The sequence below is a fragment of the Crocodylus porosus genome, unplaced genomic scaffold (assembly GCF_001723895.1).
Source record: "Crocodylus porosus isolate Cpor-Errol unplaced genomic scaffold, CroPor_comp1, whole genome shotgun sequence".
In the NCBI taxonomy this organism is placed as follows: Eukaryota; Metazoa; Chordata; order Crocodylia; family Crocodylidae; genus Crocodylus; species Crocodylus porosus.
The window spans coordinates 184,607,107-184,625,421 of NW_017728886.1; the positions used below are offsets into that span (position 1 = coordinate 184,607,107).

Below are 18,315 nucleotides of genomic sequence, written 5' to 3' on the forward strand. Positions count from 1 at the left end.
TGAGCTACTTTACTTAAATAGCAATCTTTATTTCAAAATGACGTTATAAAAAAAATGTAAAAATCCACCTAAAACTAAAAACATTGCGATTTTTTCCTGGGCCTTCACAGTCACTTATTTTTTATTACCAAATCTGTATTGTTACAATACAGACCTTCCATTTCCAGTATGATTATATTGATGCAAGTTTGCCCAAATGGTCTGTAATCCAGAAATACATGAAGAAACGTTAACAGTTGTAAAGCTAAATGCATGCAACAGATTCTACCAGGAAAAATACCCTGAGAAATAAACATGAGTGGAAAACAAAGTTATCTAGCTGCAGGTGTCTGGAGTTTTGTTCAGTCATCTTTGTCTTTTGCTCCATGTTTAAGGATGCGTGTGAATTCGATGTAATTGAAATTGCCCTTTTTGTCTACTGGTGCCTCTCTGTACAGCTCATCAACTTCTTCATCTGTAAATCTGTCTCCCATTGTTGTCAGCAACTCTCTCAGGTAATCTTCTTGAATAAACCCTAGGATGTAATATAGAAAGGGAATCAACTAAGAAGATTTGTTTGCAAAAAATCTTCCAAAGCAAAAGGTGTCAACAGTGAGGGGGTTCAGAGTTATATTAAAGATATTGTATGCCATAATAAACTGCTATAGACACACATTTACACTAAGAAGCCAGAATAAATTTGTAGGGTGTTACAAAAGGTTCAAATTCACCGGGAAAAAAAAGCCTACTCTGCTGCAATTTACAGATTCCTAAAGGCCATTTACAGAGATATACTGCATTACTAAAAGGTGGTTAAGTACCTTAAACAGAATTAAAAAGGAAAAACAAGCAAGTTGCAAAGACAGAAATAGAGTCACTTGCTTTTAGGATCATATTTGTCTCGACTTTACTACTATATGTTTTATTTTGAATAAGGCAGTTTTCTCTGGGAACTGATACCCATTCTGTTACTACTGGGTATTTATTTGAATATAGGGGAAATCAAATGGCAAGTGCCTAGGAAGAGGGTTTATAACTGAAAAAAAGACTTTTAGACAGGACTGGGCAAGTTAACTCAGGAGGAAGAAAGAAGGGGAACAGAATGGAAGGGAAGCCAGAGAAGATGGGAGAACTATAGCTGTTTATCTTGTGGTAAAAAGGGATAAACAGAAGAATGGAGGAAATTGTTAACAGAGGTACAAAAATGCTAGGTCCAGGTTTTGGATCCTGAATAGAAAATTCTGTTAATTTAACTAAAGTAGATGAGAGCAACCAGCTGCCAAATGATTCCAAAGTAGTTCAGAGAATATAACGTACAAATAGATGCCAAACTGATTGTAGAAACAACCAAAACTCAATTAAATAGATTCCATTTTAAAAATGGACTCAACCTCAGCAAGCAAAGTTTGGAGGAGACTAAAGGACAGAAAACCATATGAGGAGCAAAACAACTAGCACGTGTAAAAAACAGGTATGGGGTTTAATCTAAACTCAGATGCATTATATGTGTCAATTAACAGGCTGTTATTTCTCCACTTATATGAGGCCCTCATTGCTTACCCAAAAGAAAAAAAAAATCAAAGTGTCTCAGTATCTTGCATAAAAGCAGAAGAACACCACCTTAACAGGGTCAGGGAAGGACCATAGTATTGCACTGAGCACCTCAAAAAGTGAAGACAACCATCTGTTCTAAGTTTATAAAGACAAGTCCATTTCAGAAAAAGGTATAGGGATTAGCATTCAAGGAAAGCTCAACTTCTTGGTGGTAGGAGTTTTGTCTGCCTGTGCCTCAGTGGGCACCTCTATACATACAATCAATTCATAGCGCATACCATATTGGAGTTTATTGCTCTCAGGTGCGCCATTTGAATTTGTACCTAGGACCATGGCATGTAGAGCCAGGTTAGAGCAGCCTCAGCTCACAGAAGAGTCAACCTGCCAGCCTGGGGCTGCTTGACTCAACTCAACATGCTGCGGAGAAGCTGGCTGGGGCACGAGGGTACTCCAGCAGGCAGCCCCCACAGTGAAGCACCATTTGGCCCCAGTCAGCCCTGTCAACCTCTACAATGTGCTGCTGTGGAGTAAAAAAATTCCGCAACAGAATAGTACTTCTAAATACATTTATAAGTACTATCCTACTGCAGAGTATATTTGTTTCCTGTGGCCTAACAAGGCTGCATGTGTAGACTCTGAGACGTTTACTGCGGAGCTAATCAGGCAACTGCAGCAAATATCTCCTGTAGGCAAGTCCAGTACACATGTAACAGCTGGACCAGTAAAAAAGATATCACCACAAAACCCATGTGTCTTGCTTATTTTCTGGGTCACCATGGCTACAACACTTCAAACCAACTGCATGTGGGTAGGCAGTTTGTAATCAAACCTATGGAGCTAACTGGGTATGGTATCCCTGTACCCAGTGCTAGGATATCAAGAATATTAGGGAGATAACAGAACTCAAAACATACTGACAGAATACCCAAAAAAAGCCTTGTTAACACACATTAAGTGGTTACTATTAACCACTTAAAAAGGGCTCAAGACAGTTGGAAGAACACCTTGAAAATGCAGAACTCATAAAATTAGTAAAACGCAAAAGCAACAGTGGTCTATATGTGCAAGAAGATACTATGAAGAACAGATTTACAGTCAATCAGTAAAAGGCAAATGGATATAATAATGTTTAAACAAATTATTCCTGGTTAAAATTTAAATTTATGTTTCAGTATAAAATTAAGCAATGGTGTAAAATGCTAGAAGCTGTAAAATCATTATAATAGAAACTGGAGATGAAATTAAAAACTTCTCTAGGAAAATCTAAGGATAACAAGAGTCAGTCTTGTTATTAGAGATGGTCTGAATTAGAATCACCTTCCAAACTAACTGATGATATTTATTTCAACTACGATAACCTAGGAAGCGCCATAACACTAGCATCATTACACTAACAGTTCTAACGCACTTTTTCTTTCCATCCTAATTCATACACCTCTTTTGGCATACACAGAGAACGACATGATGAATCCAAGACTACCTGTGCAGACAAAATAATTAGCCCAGACAAACGGCAGGGTAGAAGACAACAGAATATTTCCCTAAGGAAGGAAGAAGTAAATTGCTATTTGAAAAGACCTTACAAAAGAAGGGCTGTTTATTTAAAGGACTGTAGAAGGAAGGGGATATCCTTCCTTCTAGAAGATGCCAAAAATATAAAAGTTCAAAATAGCTATTTGAAATGGGACAATACCTTTTGAAATGTTCAGTGTACATACCCACAAATGAGACTGAAATACTATAGTAGACAATTTGAGATAAGCTTACAGGTGTGTTAACATCTGTGGTACAGAACAGAGTATGCTAACGAAGTCTGGACCTTTCTTTTCAAATAACTACAGGGTTTTGTTTTCTCACTAGTGAAGCCAATATTTTGACTAGTGCAATATTATAGCTGCAGAATTTGCTGTGAAGTCATCCTTTACTGTCAGTTATTACTGTAATACTGCAGCTTTCATTTGGAAAGATAAAAGAAAAAAAGGTAAATTTCCACCTTTATAAACAACTTGGAAAGAATAAACCAAACACAAATTAAGGCAGGGATTTCTGTCCGAGTTGGCAGAAATTTTGAAACAGTTCTGATAGGTGTGACCTCTTTAATTCTCTCAAACAAGACCCTGGGACTTTGATTCTCTGGCTGAAGAATCTGTCACTTTGCTAAGAAGCCACAGAATTCCCAAAGTGGGGGATAGTTTCAGAGCAACAGCTCAGGGAGAGGATTATCAGATGGCACAACATGACTGGCACCTAGGCCAGAGAAGGAATTACTGTAGTCTAGATGACTGCATGAACAAAAGCCCAGGCAGTTTCAACAAATATCTCATTCTTTGAAATCCCATACTGTAGAAGTTCCAGGCTATGTGGAAGACTTGCATGTTTGGCAGTGGAGAGGGGGCCAGGTCCATTATGCTCAGACAGCAAGCTTCACATTTCAGTTACCTTTTGAATACTAAAAGGTTTTGCCTGAACAGCCTCCTGTTGTGCCAAATTCCTCCTCCTCAAGTACTTGTGTTTGTATCTCTGACTACACTCTGGGGAGCTGGCACATTCCCTAGTCACATATATTATTCTCCAGGCCTTTCCAGGACTACTGCTGGTATGAAATGCTTAGGGATAAGCACAAAGGGAGACAATCTTCATTTCAGCTCAATAAGTGAAATGCTTATTACTACTTGTCATCCAGGAGTTGGACGATTTACTGAAACATTACTTTACTTTTTTGCCTTTTTTTTTAAAGTGTTAAGATGCCCCTTATAGACCAACTTGTCCATCCGGTGCATTTCTACCTGCCTGTTGCCTAACTTCAGACTAACACAGCTTTTAAAACAGTGCAGAAATAAGCCTATGATCCAAAAAGATTAGATTATAGGATTTTACAGTTCAATCCTAGCAGATATTTTGTTCACTTACCAGTTGCCTCTTCATCAAAACAAGCAAAAGCATTTCTGATTACATCTTCTGGATCTGTGCCATTTAACTTCTCTCCAAACATTGTAAGGAACATAGTGAAGTTTATAGGGCCTGGAGCCTCATTCATCATGGCATCTAGGTATTCATCAGTTGGATTCTTCCCTACAAGTAAAAAAATATTTATTTTTTTTAAGTTTAAAAAGCACAGCAGGCATTTGTCAACCCATACAATATTATGTAATTTGAAATACCTTTCACAATTCTCGCTTATGATTTTTTTTTACATTCATTCAACTAGAATAATTTGAGATACCTATTAATAAAGCAACAATTTTATAACCAGAGAACATTACCAAGGGAAGCAAGCATATCATGCAAGTCTTCTTTGTCAACGAAGCCATCTCTGTTCTGATCAATCATGTTAAAGGCCTCTTTGAATTCCTGAATTTGTGACTGATCGAACATTGCAAATACATTGGAGGTGGCGCGCTGAGGGCGCTTTTTGGCGGTCTTTGTCTTTGCTCTTTTGCTAGACATGTTGATTATTGGATTCTAGGGGAGAAAATAAGTACAATGATTAAAGCACAAACTTAATACTTGTTGTAGTAAAATGTAGTTACATATTATATAGCCTAGAAAATGGGTAACGTACTGGTGTGTTTCCTAACTCATCCCACATACGCCCTTCTCTACTAAGTGCAGAAAAGCAGAAAAGAAAGATGAGTACATAAAAATGATAGCTAGGGTTCCAACCAAAAAGTTATTCAAAGACTTCAGCTTAAAAAAAATGAGGGGGGCTTGATTTACACAGAAGCTGACATAATTAGATCTTCTGAATTCTCAAGACTGGAAATGATCTGATAAAGGGTTAAACCCCTTTCCCTGTACTATATAACATTTCACTATCATCCTAACAACCTTGTAACAACTTTAAGAACAAAACAAGTAGAAAAAAATAAATAGAAATATACTGTGCAACATGCACAAGCAAAGTTTATTAAATGTGCTGTGCCAATATTGGACAACACTCCTAGGGATCAGTAGTTACAGTGAAGCTCCCTGGTTTCAAACCCTATGACAACTTGAAATAGTGTACTTTTATGAACTTTTCAGTTTGGTGTTACAAAATCTGCTGATTATGTAAGATGAAGTAAGTGACTAAGCATCACATAACTAACGAGGGAAACTTATACCTCAGTTATCCAAATGACAGGAAAGAAACTCAGATACATAAACAGAGCTCACAAGTTTAAATACTTAGTTAAAGTGTCTGGCAATTAATATACATTTTAATAGACAATGCATGCCACTGTTACAGTGAATCACACTTGATCTCCACAGTACAAAATGAATCTCAGTCCTACACTTTACTTTTTTGACCTTTGCTAGTATTCTTGAAAACTGTAGTTGCCAAGTTAAAGTTTGATGTGCAACGTAAGTCAAGGTAGGGTGGGATTGTACAACAAAAAGAAACAAGAAGGTTTCTTTGCCAGATAGCTTCCAGACCTTGAAATATTTGCAATCAAATATTTCTTCTTTTTTTTTTTTAAACAACAAGGTTGCACTCGTTGGAGACACAGGGGCTGAAATCTCCTAAACAATTTCAACCTTCGTGGAAACATTTATGAGTTGGGGATTTCAATTCTTGATACTTTAACCTGTAGGTAGAGAGCTCTACTGCTATGGACCTGAGATTCATCAAAGCAACATTCATCTTGTCAAGGCTTCCCCAAAAGCTCTGTGTGATTAGACCAGGAGACTTGCACTTCAGTTAGCCAGCTAATGGAAGAGAAACTCATACACAAAGAAAACTTGAAAGCACCTCAATTTCATACTTGGAAAGTGTTATGCATTTAATATTTTGGACTTGGATAGCAATCTTTGTTCCTTCTCTCGCCTATCCTTTTTTCAATTATACACCTGGTAAAAGCTGCACATTATAGATCCATTAACTAAAATACAGTGTGTGGCAGATACCTATTTGGTTTTATCATTTTAAAACTTGCTTGCTTATAGGCAGGTCTAGCATACAAGAAAAAAAAAAATGAAGCTCCCTACAATAAACAATCATCTAAATCAGGTGTGTCAAAGATACAGCTCAGGAGCCAATCATTCAGCCCATAGTGCTGTATGTGGGTCTGAGACCAACCTCAGATACCATATGTAGCATGCACCAGTCCCACCCATGCATATGGCATGTGGAGCAGCAGGGGCTTCAGTCAGTATGCACACATCACAAGGGGTCAGTAAGGTATCTCTCCATGTGGCGCTTGCACCAGACAAGCCCTGCATGCTGGATCTGGACCAGCCGCACGTGCTGAATCCAGAGTGTGGGGTTGGTCTGGGCCATGCACTGCATGCAGTCCCCATGCCAGTCTGGCCCTCCACATTGGAGCCAGAACTAGTCCAGATTGGAGCTAGTCTGTGGGCCCAGTATGGTGTAGGTGCTACATGCAGCACATGCCCCAGACTGGCCCTGTGCCCACCCCAGACCTGCCCTATGAGCTGCATGTGAGGCTGGTGCATACAGCATACAGGTGCACAGGCTGAAGTCAGCTTGTGAACTGCAAGCAGCACACTGTACATAGTATCCAAATCATACTGGCCTTGTATGTTGGATTTGGCATGCAAGGCCAGTCTGTGGACCCTAACCAGCCTGCAGACCAGGCCTGCTCCCCATATCTAGCCTGTGAGGCCAGATGAGTTTGATACCCCTGACCTAAATACAAACCAGTTACCAGTCTAAGCAACATGGGAAAGCATGTGCTTTCAAGTGCTTTCACTAGTCTCCCAAGCAAAATGTTCAAAGCAACAGCGCAGACGTCTTCACTGGATAATTAACTCTGGCGGATCTCACCTGGAATCTGAACCATACTACAAGATGAAAATTGAGCTAATTCACTTTCCATGCTCTTCACTTGTGTCCTTTCTAGCGCTGCATTCAACCATGCATCTTGCTATGACTTGTGAATAAATATCCCTGGCTGCAGTAAATCAAGCAGGTCTAGGCTTCTTCCCCATTCCTTTCATGTGCATGTGACATTTGTGCGGTGGCACTGAGGACTGCCAGACTTTCATTAGCTCAGCCTTCAAAGTTGGTTGGTTACCAGCACAACTAGCAACAACATCTCAGCTTTGGTCTGCAGCCCCATTCAACCCCAAGCTCACAGAAGTACTAAGCATCAAAGGTTTATGAACATGGTACTACCCTCTCACCTCCATCCTGTCCAAGTGAGAGTTCAAGTTAATTCTACAAACAAAACAATCCTAAACTGAACTTCAGTGGGAGCTGCTGGATGCTCAGCACTTTGTTTTCTAAAGCAAAATCAGGTTTCATGAGACACGCATATATAATAATATACACACCCACACACCCACTTAAGAACCACTCCCTCTTTGACCTCTCTCAAACTAACCAACCCAACTTTGATGGCAATTAGAGGGAAATGAACTTTCAGACCTTTAGAAATGTTAAAGTACTTCACGCAAGACAGAGCAATAATGCTTTTATGACAATGCCCGTTGGTCACTTTCAGATTAATGCAAAATTAAACATGTGGTCTTTAAACAAACTACTTTCAATTATTTTAGCTCTGGGGTTCATCAGTTTTGAGTCATTACAGGCTAGAGGCAGGAACTGACTGCACCAGGCCCCATGCTGGTACGTGTTTCAGTAGCTCCACTGGTAGGTTCTAGCTCACTTTGGAAGCCAAAGAGGAAGGGAGATTAGGGAGAGAGTTTCCTGCATCAGGCACAAGAAGGTTGTGCGGTTGTACCTGGCACATGGGCTCCTCACAAACTGAAACAAACGGTTTCAGGGGTTTTTTTACATTATACCCTGCACGGAGTTAGCACAACAAACAGCTCCAGTTGTAACAATTCCTGTTCTTAGCAGGGGCTGTTCCGAACCAGCACAAGAGGCAAGAAGAACTGCAAGGAAGAACAGGAGAGGGGAGTGTGTGAGGGGCAGTCTTCTCCCCCTTCAGTTTGAAATGTTTCCCTATAGCCAGATTGGCATCAACTGTGGGGGCTTTTGCCTTCCTCTGTAGCGGGTCTGCTTCCCTCTATCTGGGCTCTCTGGAGTGTATATTAACCACATTTCATAGAAGCAGACATGGGCTGCCGTGGTTCTCTGGATTCCCTTGTGGCAGGTTAGGTTAGGGTGTTAGAGTTGTTTCAGTGGGTGAGGAGCCCATGCGCCAAGTACAACCACAGCCCTGAGAAACTAGGGGTGCAACGATACAGATTTTGGGGGATGATACTGATAGCTGATTTTTAAGGCAGCATATCGGCCAATACCGATCTGATTTCTAATACACAGCCCAGCAGCTTGAAGAGCAGTGGCCAGCTGGTAAGTCTGTTGTGGTGGAAGGAGAGGGGGCAGATTGAGGCCCCTGAGTTAAGGGAAGAAGTGGGGCTGGGGCAGACACTACCCAGCTGGGGTGAGGCTGGGCGTGGGATGGAACTGCAGCTCATCTGGGGGGTGTGGGGGGTGGCTCCCGCTGCTGTGTCCACCCCGGGAGGGCATAGACAGCATATGCTCCCCAGATCTGCTTGAGGAAGGGCATGCTGCAGCTGTGGGCTAGGGCCAGGGCTGCGCTGGGCTCTTCCCAGTGGAGGCTGGGACAGACTCTACTTGGCGTGGGTGGCAGGAGCGTTAGAGGGGAATACGGGGGAGGGAGGCATAGCCCTCCTCAACCCCTCTCCCAGTGCTGCCGCTGCCCACCCCAACTGCACCCTGGTCCAGCCCCTGCAAGAAAGAGCCCAGTGCAGCCCCAACGCCAGCCCACAGCAGCCTGCGCCCCCCAGACAAATCACAGCTCCATCCTATGCCCTGCCCCTCCCCACCACAGCTGGACAGTGCCTGCACCAGCCCCTGCCCCACTCCCTCTCTCATGGGAGGGGCCTTGATCTGTCCCCCCATGCCCCTTCCCTCCCACCACAACAGACTTACCACCTGCATGCAGTTCTCCAAGCTGCCAGGCTATGCTCCTCACTGGCTACGTGCTGTGCTGCAGCTGCGTGGATACACAGGCCATTTATTGGCCACATCAGGCTAATTTCTGATGTAGTCAATTTTATTTATATCGGTGCCAATCCGATATTGAACCAATGTATTGGTGCACCTCTATGAGAAACAACAGCACAACCTTCTTGTGCTGGTGCAAGAAACTCTCCCTCTAATATCCCTTCCTCCTTTACTTCCTGAAGTGGGCTAGAGCAGTGGTTCTCAATCCTTTTTGTACCAGGACCATCTGTCAACATCAATGGCCGGTCTCAACCCAGTGCCCCTCACTCGCAACCTGCTGCCCCCAGCCCCCCTAATGTGTGGGGCAGGGAATACATGGGGCAGGGGTGGGTGTGTCAGGCAGGAGGGGCCCCAAGCAGCCCTTTGCAAGCTGGAAGTCTGCCAGCCTGTGAGGGAAGGGGGGGAAGAGATTCTCATGCTTTTCTCCTTTAAAAGAGAAACCATTTTTAAAGTTTGTTCATGACCCCTTTATATATTCTTGCCCCACTTTTGGGTCATGACCCATAGGTTGAGAAATGCCTGGCTAGAGCCTGCAGGTGGCGCTACTGAAGCACATCCCAAGACAGGGCCTGGAGCAGGCAGTTCCTGTCCCTAGCCTGCAATGACTCAAAACTGATAAATGCAGAGGCTAAACTTCTCACGAAAGCCTTTTCCTTCAAAAACCACATGCTTCATTCACTCTGCCTTGTTCTGAAGGTGGCCAACAGGCCACCATCCTGCAAGCAGCACTCCTCTGTGGTGAGGAGTGCAGCAGCTGCATTAGCAGGAGCGCTGCCAGCAGGGCCAGGGAAATGACTCTTCACCTCTATTCAGCACAGGTGAGGCCACATCTGGAGTCCTGTGTCCAGTTTTGGGCCCCCTGCTACGGAAAGGACATGCACAAGTTTGACAGAGCCGTGGAAGGAAACGAAAACGGCTCGGGACTGGGGGACATAGCTTGCCAGGCCAGGCTGAGGGAACTAGGCGTGTTTAGTTGCCGAAGAGAAGACTGAGGGAGCACTTCGTAACGTACCCCAGCAGGGTCTGCCACAACGGTTGGCCCAGGTCAGCCATTTTACTTCCCCCCTAAGTTGACGACAACAATGACGTGAAGCTACCACCCGCGCATGCGCTCTACGAGCGGACCCCTGGGCTCCCTGGCTGGCTAATTCCCCCTCTCCCCCGGCCCGGCCCCGCCCCCACCGGACCACCACACAGCCTCACCCTACGGCCACAGCTGAGAATCAGGTCCAACTAGGAGCGCGAGCACCCGGTACTGCCGCCGCTGCCCTGCGCTTCCGGAACGCACCACCACCGAGCGTGGCTGGGGGGGAAAGGGGAAGCGACAGGCTCAACCATTTCCGAGAGGAACGGGGCAGTGATACAGGCTCAGCAGGGGAGAGGTCGGGAGCTATTCAGCAGGACCTTTGCTATTTACTCTGCCTCCATCCCCCACTCCCCAGCGTCCCAGGGGAATTAGTTTAGATCGCGCCACCCTCCGCGGTGCTTTGGTACAGTCCACTGCCGTATTCTACCGAAGCGGGAGGAGGGGGCGTGGCTAGTGGGGATGGTCCCGCCCCCTTCCAAGCTCCGGACCTAAGTGGGCGGGAGACTCAAGACCGGCCTCCGAGGAGAAGCATCCTAATAAATAATGCGCATATCTACAGAGGTGGCGGGAGCTTTGGCCTTGGTAGTTTTAAGTGCAGGTTTTATAAGCCTCTGTCTAGAAGGGTTGTGCGGGGCGGGTTAAGAATCACTGGGGGGCTCCAGGCCCCCCCCCCCCGACCTATACGCTGCCCCACCACCACGGGCCCCATCCCTGGCAGCAGCAGCAGTCGGAGTAGGACGTGATACCCAGCTGGCCCATGCATTAATCCACCTATGTCTCACTCAATCTGTGGGTCGCAACCCAAAAGTGGGTCACAGGATTATTGGAAAGGGTCACCAACAAACTTTAAAAATGGATTTACCTTTAAAGGAGAAAAACGTGGGAAACTGGCTTTTCCCTTGCAGGCTGGCACAGTTTCAGCCTTATGGGGGTGCTTGAGGCCTGCCGTGCTCCATGTGCAACCCCCCTGCCCCACATAACCACTTCTGGCCCATGCACTGGGGGCGGGGGCCAGTGGGTCTGGCATGAGGGGCACTAGGTTGGGACTGGCCATTGATGTTTACAAATGAGACCTGGTACAAAACAGGTTGAGAACCACTGTTTTGATTATCCGGCACGGAGGTGGTTGGAGTACTAGTCTACTAACGCAGTGCTCTAAATGCCTAGGGATGCAGACCAAGCAATCCTGCATTGAGCAGGTGGTTGGACTAATAGTCTTCTAATGCAGACCGAAGCAGATGAAGGCTGAAGAGAGCGTTCTTTTTTTCTTTTTTTGGAAGAAAAGTTAACTTTTATGCAAGAGGTTAAATATTTTCAATGGAAACCTTTGGAAACCAAGTTGTAATGAGTAACAACTGGAATTGATAGCTGAGTTGAAGGATGACTTGCAGAAGAAAAAACTGTATGTTTCTTCCCTTTTTAAACCAGTAGTGCAAAAGTTTTGAGAGGTTTCTTCACAACATTGTTGCTTTTTACACTTATTTTTTTATACACTCAAAATTAAAACCTTACCAACCTTTTTTTTTCTGGAAATCGCTACAGGTGATTGAAGAAAGAGCTAGCAGGTTCATGGATACTATGGGAAAGAAACCTGAATACCACAGGGGTCATGTAATTTTTATTTTTATTCAGACTTTCTTCCCTTTTCATCCATGTGGGAGAAAAGACCTTGTGTTAAAAGAATCAGCTCCCAGCTATTCAGTTAAGTGCTGAGAAACAGTTTCACATATCTGGGTCTTTCAATTAAGACTCCTAGTATAAGCAAGATTTAGGAATACCTAAAAAAAAAAGAAAAAAAAAAGGGTAAAATGCCCTTCAAGCCATCTTTGTAGTACATAAAAATAGGAAGTGAAAGCATAAACTCCTTTTATTGTCCTCAGTAATGCTGTTTAATAGTGGCACAATCCCTGTAATGACCTCTTTAAATTGAACGATTGTTTCTCATGTTAGTATCTCCCTTGAGGCTAGGAGCTGAAATGTGGTGGGGGGAAGTTGGTGGCTTATATGGGCTCCAAATGCTTCTGCATTTTTGGAATTTTTCTAATGGACTCCAAGGCTGGGTATTTACATTTTGCATATTCAACTCAAACCGCATGATTGGATTTCAGGAAGTTGTGGAGTGGGATGAAAATAGGAATTATACACAAAGAGCATTCTGAATCATTGTTATAGTTGAACGTACATTGTTAGGACCTTACTACCATAACTCATTTCCTATATCTTCTTTAATTTTCATCAAATGCATCACTAAGTTGTTTCTCATTACTGTATTTTACTGTGTTGCTAAAATGACAGCCATAATAGCAAGCAAGGAAGTCTAACTTAATTGTATGAAAAACATTGAGGAGATGGTCCATGAGTGGTTGATAAAGATTGTTTGCTGAAATATCCATTTACATTTCAAAGTAGAAGAATCAGTACCAAATCACCAAGACCTGATGGCATTCATTCTGGGGTCCTGAAGTAGCATAGATTGGATATTGCCAAACTCCTAACTGTAGTATATACCATATCACTAAAAACAGCCTTGGTATCAGGGGACTGGAGGGTTGCTAATGTGAATCCTATATTTAAAAAAGGCTCTAGAGGTGACTTAGGGAACTAGTGGTCATTGAAACACTTGTTCAGCATGTGGATTAACATGACTTGTTAGGGAAGATTCGACATGGTTTGTCAAAGGGAAATTATGCCTCACCAACCTACTGGAGTTCTTTGAGGGTGTCAATAAGCAATGGCAACACAGAGGGGGTGGACAGGGTTGTCCGTGCACCCCCTGAGAGCACCGATGCACCCCCTGACCAGCTGTGCTCACCACTTAGGTGATGGGCGGGGGGGGGCAGGTGTGAGCACGGGTACCCACACCCTGCAAGCATCAGCCGATGCTGCAGCTGCTCCCGGAAGCAGCCCAGCCACAGGAGGAACTCCCCCCAGGCAGTGAAATCAGCTGCAGGGGGACCTCCCCCCCGGGCAGCAAGGCTGGTCGCAGGGGGATCACATGGCACCAGTAAGTGGATCAAAGTGATCCAGTTAACATAATGTATCTAGACTTCCAAAAAACCTTTGACAAGGTCATTAAAGGCTCTTAATGAAGTTAGGTAGCCATGGGATTACAGAGAAGGCCTACTTATGGATTTGAAATTGGTTTAAGGATAGGAAACAAAGAGTAGGTTTAAAAATAGTTTTGGGGATGGGCAAAAGTAAACAATTTGGTCCCATAGGGATATATGTTGAGACCAGTACTGTTTAACATGTTCATAAATGATCTGGAAAAGGGGGTGCATCGTGAGGTGGCCAAATTGGTAAATGACACAAATTATTCAAAGCTGTAAAGACCAAGGTGGACTAAGGAAATACAGAAGGATCTGGCACTATTGAGCAAATGGGCAAGTAAATGGCAGATAAAATTCAGTGTAGATAAGTGTAAAATGATGCACATGGGCAAAAATAACTCAAACTATACCAGCATTAAGATGGGCTCTGCATTAGCTGTTACCACACAGGAAAGAGATCTGGGAGTCATTATGGACAGTTTGCTAAAAATTTCAGCTCAGTGCTCAACAGCTGTCAAAAAAGGCAAACAAAATGTTAGGAATTATTAAGAAGGGAATATTGAACAAAACAGAAAGTATTATTATACCTCTTTATAAATCCATGGTGCATCTGCACCTTGAATACTGTGCCCAGTTTTGGTCTCCCACCTGAAAAAAGAATATAGGAGAACTAGAAAAGGATGATTAGTGGTATGAAGGAGCTTCCATATGAGGAGAGATTAAAAAGACTTGGCCTATTCAGTTTAGAAAAGAATTGTTTGAGTGGGGAACATTATAAGGGTTTACACAATACTTCCTTTCTCATTTCCTTGTGACAAGGTATTTAGCAGAATTCACAGAATTGTTGGAATCAGACATGGTACCATGTGTACTTCTGCAGTGGTCTCAAACTTTCAACTTCTGGGTTGTCAACTGTGTGTCTTAGTGTCCATGCCACCCCAGCCCCCCACAAAATGCTAAATAATAAAGAGAAAGTAAATAGGAATGTATTATTTACTCTCTTTCACAACAGAAGAACTAGGTGTTAAAATGAAACAAGCAGGTACTAAGTATAAAACTAGCAAAAGGAAGTTTTCACACAGTATATATTTGAAGTGTGGAACTTCATTGCCACTAGATGTTGTGGAGACTGACAGTTTAGCCATATTCAAAAAAGGATTGTAAAATTCTAGGAGGAAAGGTGCATCAGTAGCGCTTGAGCATGGGAAGTAAGGGTGCTATTGACAGCCTCTGAATCAGAACTTTCTATACCTTAAATGCTGAAGGCTGCAAGTGAGAGAGGAACAGTAGAAAAAGCCCTGGTCATACTCTGCTCCCTCTCCCTCTCAGCATCCACTCTACCACTATGTGACTGCGACACAGATAGACCTATCACAGGGGTTGGCAAAATGCCAGGCCATTCTTTCAGGCCCCTGGGGACCCTAAAACATTTAGAAAATTAATATTAATCTGTCTTGGGCTGCCTGTCTTGCGGCCCTCGATGGCTTGCCAAAACTCAGTAAGCAGTCCTCTGCCCAAAATAATTGCCCTCCAGACTGTCCTTTTTTAAAATCCTTTGTCCCTTGTCCATTTCTAAATGAGGAACAGACTGCAAAAAGTCCTGTTTTCCAGTTCATTGGTGGAAATACATGTCAGTCATTTGTCCTTACAATTCCACTGGCTGTGCCTAGAGGTAGGGCCAGTGCCATAACAATGAAATTGGCACCCGGGTCAAAGCCCACAACGGCAGCCTGCCCTCACCCTGCACACAGATCTGGGGGGCACATGCTCCCCTGTGCTTGCCTGGGGGTGCATGCAGCAGCAGGAGCCACCTTTCCCTCATCCCTGCACCCTGCCAGACAAGCTGCTTGTGGCTCCATCCTGCACCCCGCCCAGGCTGGGCAGTGCCTGTTGGTGCCCCTTCGCTTCAGTGCCTGAGGCACTCGCCTCCCCTGGCCCCCCCTTGCTATGGTACTGGGTAGGGTGGTTCACAGCCAGGAGGAGCAGGGTTGTGAGCCAGCCTGGGAGGGAGGCGGCCCTTTTATGGTGGCCCTGCCCCTTGTTGCTGATTGGCCAAGGGCCCCCCCCTCCCCCCACTGCTGATAGGCCAGGGAAGTGGCAGCCCCAACCCCTCACCACTGATTGGCCAAAGGGGGCAGTGGTTTCCCCCCTTATGAAGGGGATGGGTTAGTGGCTATCCTACTGTTCTAGTAAATGGCAGTTCTTTTGTCCTATGCTCTAAAATGGGTAGGCAATGTTTTTTGGCTGGACTGGCAAAAAAACCACAATATCTACCTTGGAAGGTGTTGGAGTACTGCCATGCCAGAGCCCAGAGCAGCCGGCCCATGGAGCCCAGTCTGCTTGCAGCCTCCCAGCTGCCTGCTGGGAGCAGCCTGGGCTCCGTGGCTGGCAGCAGCTGCTTAGAGCCTGGGTTGGCAGTGGTGTGCTGAGGAAAATGGCCTTGTATGCCAAGCTCAGCATGCATGCCAGGGATTGCTGACCCCTTCTCTAAAAAGTTTTAAATTGTCTGTTAATGAGAATTAGGCCTATTGTCAAAGTCTTTGACCCAAGCTGTTTTAATTATGAAATAAACACCCCTTTAATCATTGCAGAGATAAAAAAGAGGATGTTGGGAGGACTGAGGATTAGGTCTAATTTGTCTATGAATAATAAATGATCATAAATATCCATTTTATTATTAAATAAAAATCTGAATTTTATCATTAGCCAGCTAATAATGTTCCAGAATTAGAGGGTGCAAAACTATTAATCTTTCACCAAAACAAATAAAATGCTACAGAAGAATGTTGGAAACTGCCTTTTTGTATTTAATAAGGATGGTTCATACTTTCAGGGTGATTACATACAAAACGCTGGAAGCAGAAAAGCAATGGAATAACTAAGACGGTCAGTATTTTTTAAGAGCATGTGGTAATAATCTTGAACAACTTAATTTTATGTTGAAAGTTAATTATGAAAATACTTATTTGCTATCTTCAATTAAAGAAGAAACTCATCCATTAATGAAAATAAATCAATAGACCAGTACTCCGGATATAACAAGTATGTATTATTCTGTTTTTCAACAGTCGAATATATAGCATATAATACTTTTTTAAGGGGAAAAAAACTCGTAAGATACATGTATTTGAAATAGATTCTCTTTTGATCCTCACATTTAACTTCTGGACGTGCCACAGCACATCCAGTAATATTACTCTCATTGCTCAATCACAGCCTCGGTTCCAAAATGGTGCAGTTTGCTTCCATTCAAACATCTTCAACTGTCATCATTTAAGAAAATGTGAAAGAAAAATTATCTTGTGTGTGATATAAAACTGAGAGAAAAGTTAATAAACTTAGGTGTTTTCAAAAACAGCTTTTTTTTTTACTCTCTCTTTATAGTAAAATAAAAAATCTGATCTTCCTTCTTGTCACTTAAAGTTTGGCAAATTTTTCTTATGCCATAAAGAACTTGAAAATTAATTCAAAGTGAAATATACCTGTTCTGTGATTTATTTATTTCTACACCTCTTCTTGTAATTTGACCCTGGGGATTATCCCACTTTTGGAGGTTTTATACCCTAAATAGTTAAAGGTCTGAGTCAGAGCTACAATTCTGGAACTGGTTCAAAATCTAAAGATTTTTGTTTTTAATTAGTCTTTGATATTTAACTCCCCTTGCTTGCCTCCATGTGTGTTTACTTGACAGTATCATGAATGCTTCCAAATTTACTGAGACAAGTTAACTTTGGCCCTGGCTGCAGAAGCTCTGAAACCCACATCTGCTTCAAACCTCACATTATTGATGTTTCCCAGACCTGCATTAATTCTGACCCTAAATGATTTCTGTTTCTCCAGTTTCTGTGTCGTGTTTTCTCCTTTATCCCATATTAGTTCCACCCACACAGCCTCACATCTGTTTTTCCTACAGTCCCAGGGAATTTTCACTCCCCTTTCTCAGGCTTCAGGAGCTGCAATTTTAGCTCTAAGAAATAGTACCACTTAATTGATAGATTTAGTAAAGCAAAACAGTGCTCCTGTGTGGATTAGAGAAAATGAACTGAAATTCCAAATCACTAAGCATGCATTTAAACAGTATTTCCTCCCAACAATATGTTGAACAATATTTCTCTCAGAACAGAAATTCTTTCACATTCTTCCCCCCGACCATTAACAGAAGGAAATTCTTTCATGCTAAGCACATCTTCCTGTGTTCACTCCTCTCACTTTGCTCTAGTTTTTTGTTGATGACTCCTTTTCTTCTTTTAGCCACCTCCTACTTATGCCTTCTCGCCCATGTGTGTGTGTCCAGATTTGGAGAAATTCTCCTGTTTTTTATAGCAAACTTTTTAATTGTTCACTCTGTTTACATGAAAAGTTCTATATTTTTATTAGAAATGAAATATGTATCTCCATTTTTCTCCACAAAAGTCTTATTTATAGTAGGTTTAGTGATTTGAAGCAGTATGCCAACTGAAGTATAATTTTTTACATGTGTAAATTTACAGGAGACTAGAGATACTAATCACGGCAATATGCATGAGACAAAATTAAAATGGTCAAAAATGGGAACTGCAGAGTTGGTTGACAGGAGAGAGAACATTTAAAGCTTCTCAGACAGGTTAGGAACAAACATTCAAAAAGCCTTGAACCTAAATTGATTCAGTCTTTGCAGGTTAGTTTAACCTGCAGAGAGTGAACCACTTTACAAGTGGATAGATGTT

At 43.0% G+C, this 18,315-nt stretch overlaps 1 protein-coding gene and 1 long non-coding RNA gene across 3 annotated transcripts in view; one reads left to right on the forward strand and one right to left on the reverse strand.

Moving 5' to 3' along the window:
• On the reverse strand, positions 1–10,770 carry LOC109317736 (myosin regulatory light chain 2, smooth muscle minor isoform-like). 2 transcript variants are annotated; one of them, XM_019546569.1, is made up of 4 exons: positions 10,676–10,770; positions 4,797–4,995; positions 4,444–4,605; positions 1–514 (listed from the first exon to the last, which is right to left on the reverse strand). In XM_019546569.1, exons 2-4 carry the CDS (start codon positions 4,978–4,980, stop codon positions 342–344), a joined length of 519 nt encoding a protein of 172 aa, XP_019402114.1. In that variant the 5' UTR covers positions 4,981–4,995; positions 10,676–10,770; the 3' UTR covers positions 1–341. The 2 variants fall into 2 exon arrangements, with proteins under 2 accessions (XP_019402114.1, XP_019402108.1); XM_019546563.1 differs by lacking the exon at positions 10,676–10,770 and adding an exon at positions 7,660–7,680.
• The window catches only part of LOC109317746, a 14,413-nt gene continuing 6,785 nt past the window's right edge, over positions 10,688–18,315 (forward strand). The window contains exon 1 of the long non-coding RNA XR_002103112.1: positions 10,688–10,724. This is a non-coding gene — a long non-coding RNA (uncharacterized LOC109317746). The remainder of the gene's footprint in view (positions 10,725–18,315) is intronic.

Excerpts from the sequence above, each read along its gene's own strand:
- LOC109317736 (XM_019546563.1), bottom strand. Across the intron at positions 4,606-4,796 it reads TGATATGCTTGCTTCCCTTG|GGAAGAATCCAACTGATGAA; the intron begins GTAATGTTCTCT and ends TTTTACTTGTAG. Across the intron at positions 515-4,443 it reads TTTTGATGAAGAGGCAACTG|GGTTTATTCAAGAAGATTAC; the intron begins GTAAGTGAACAA and ends ATTACATCCTAG.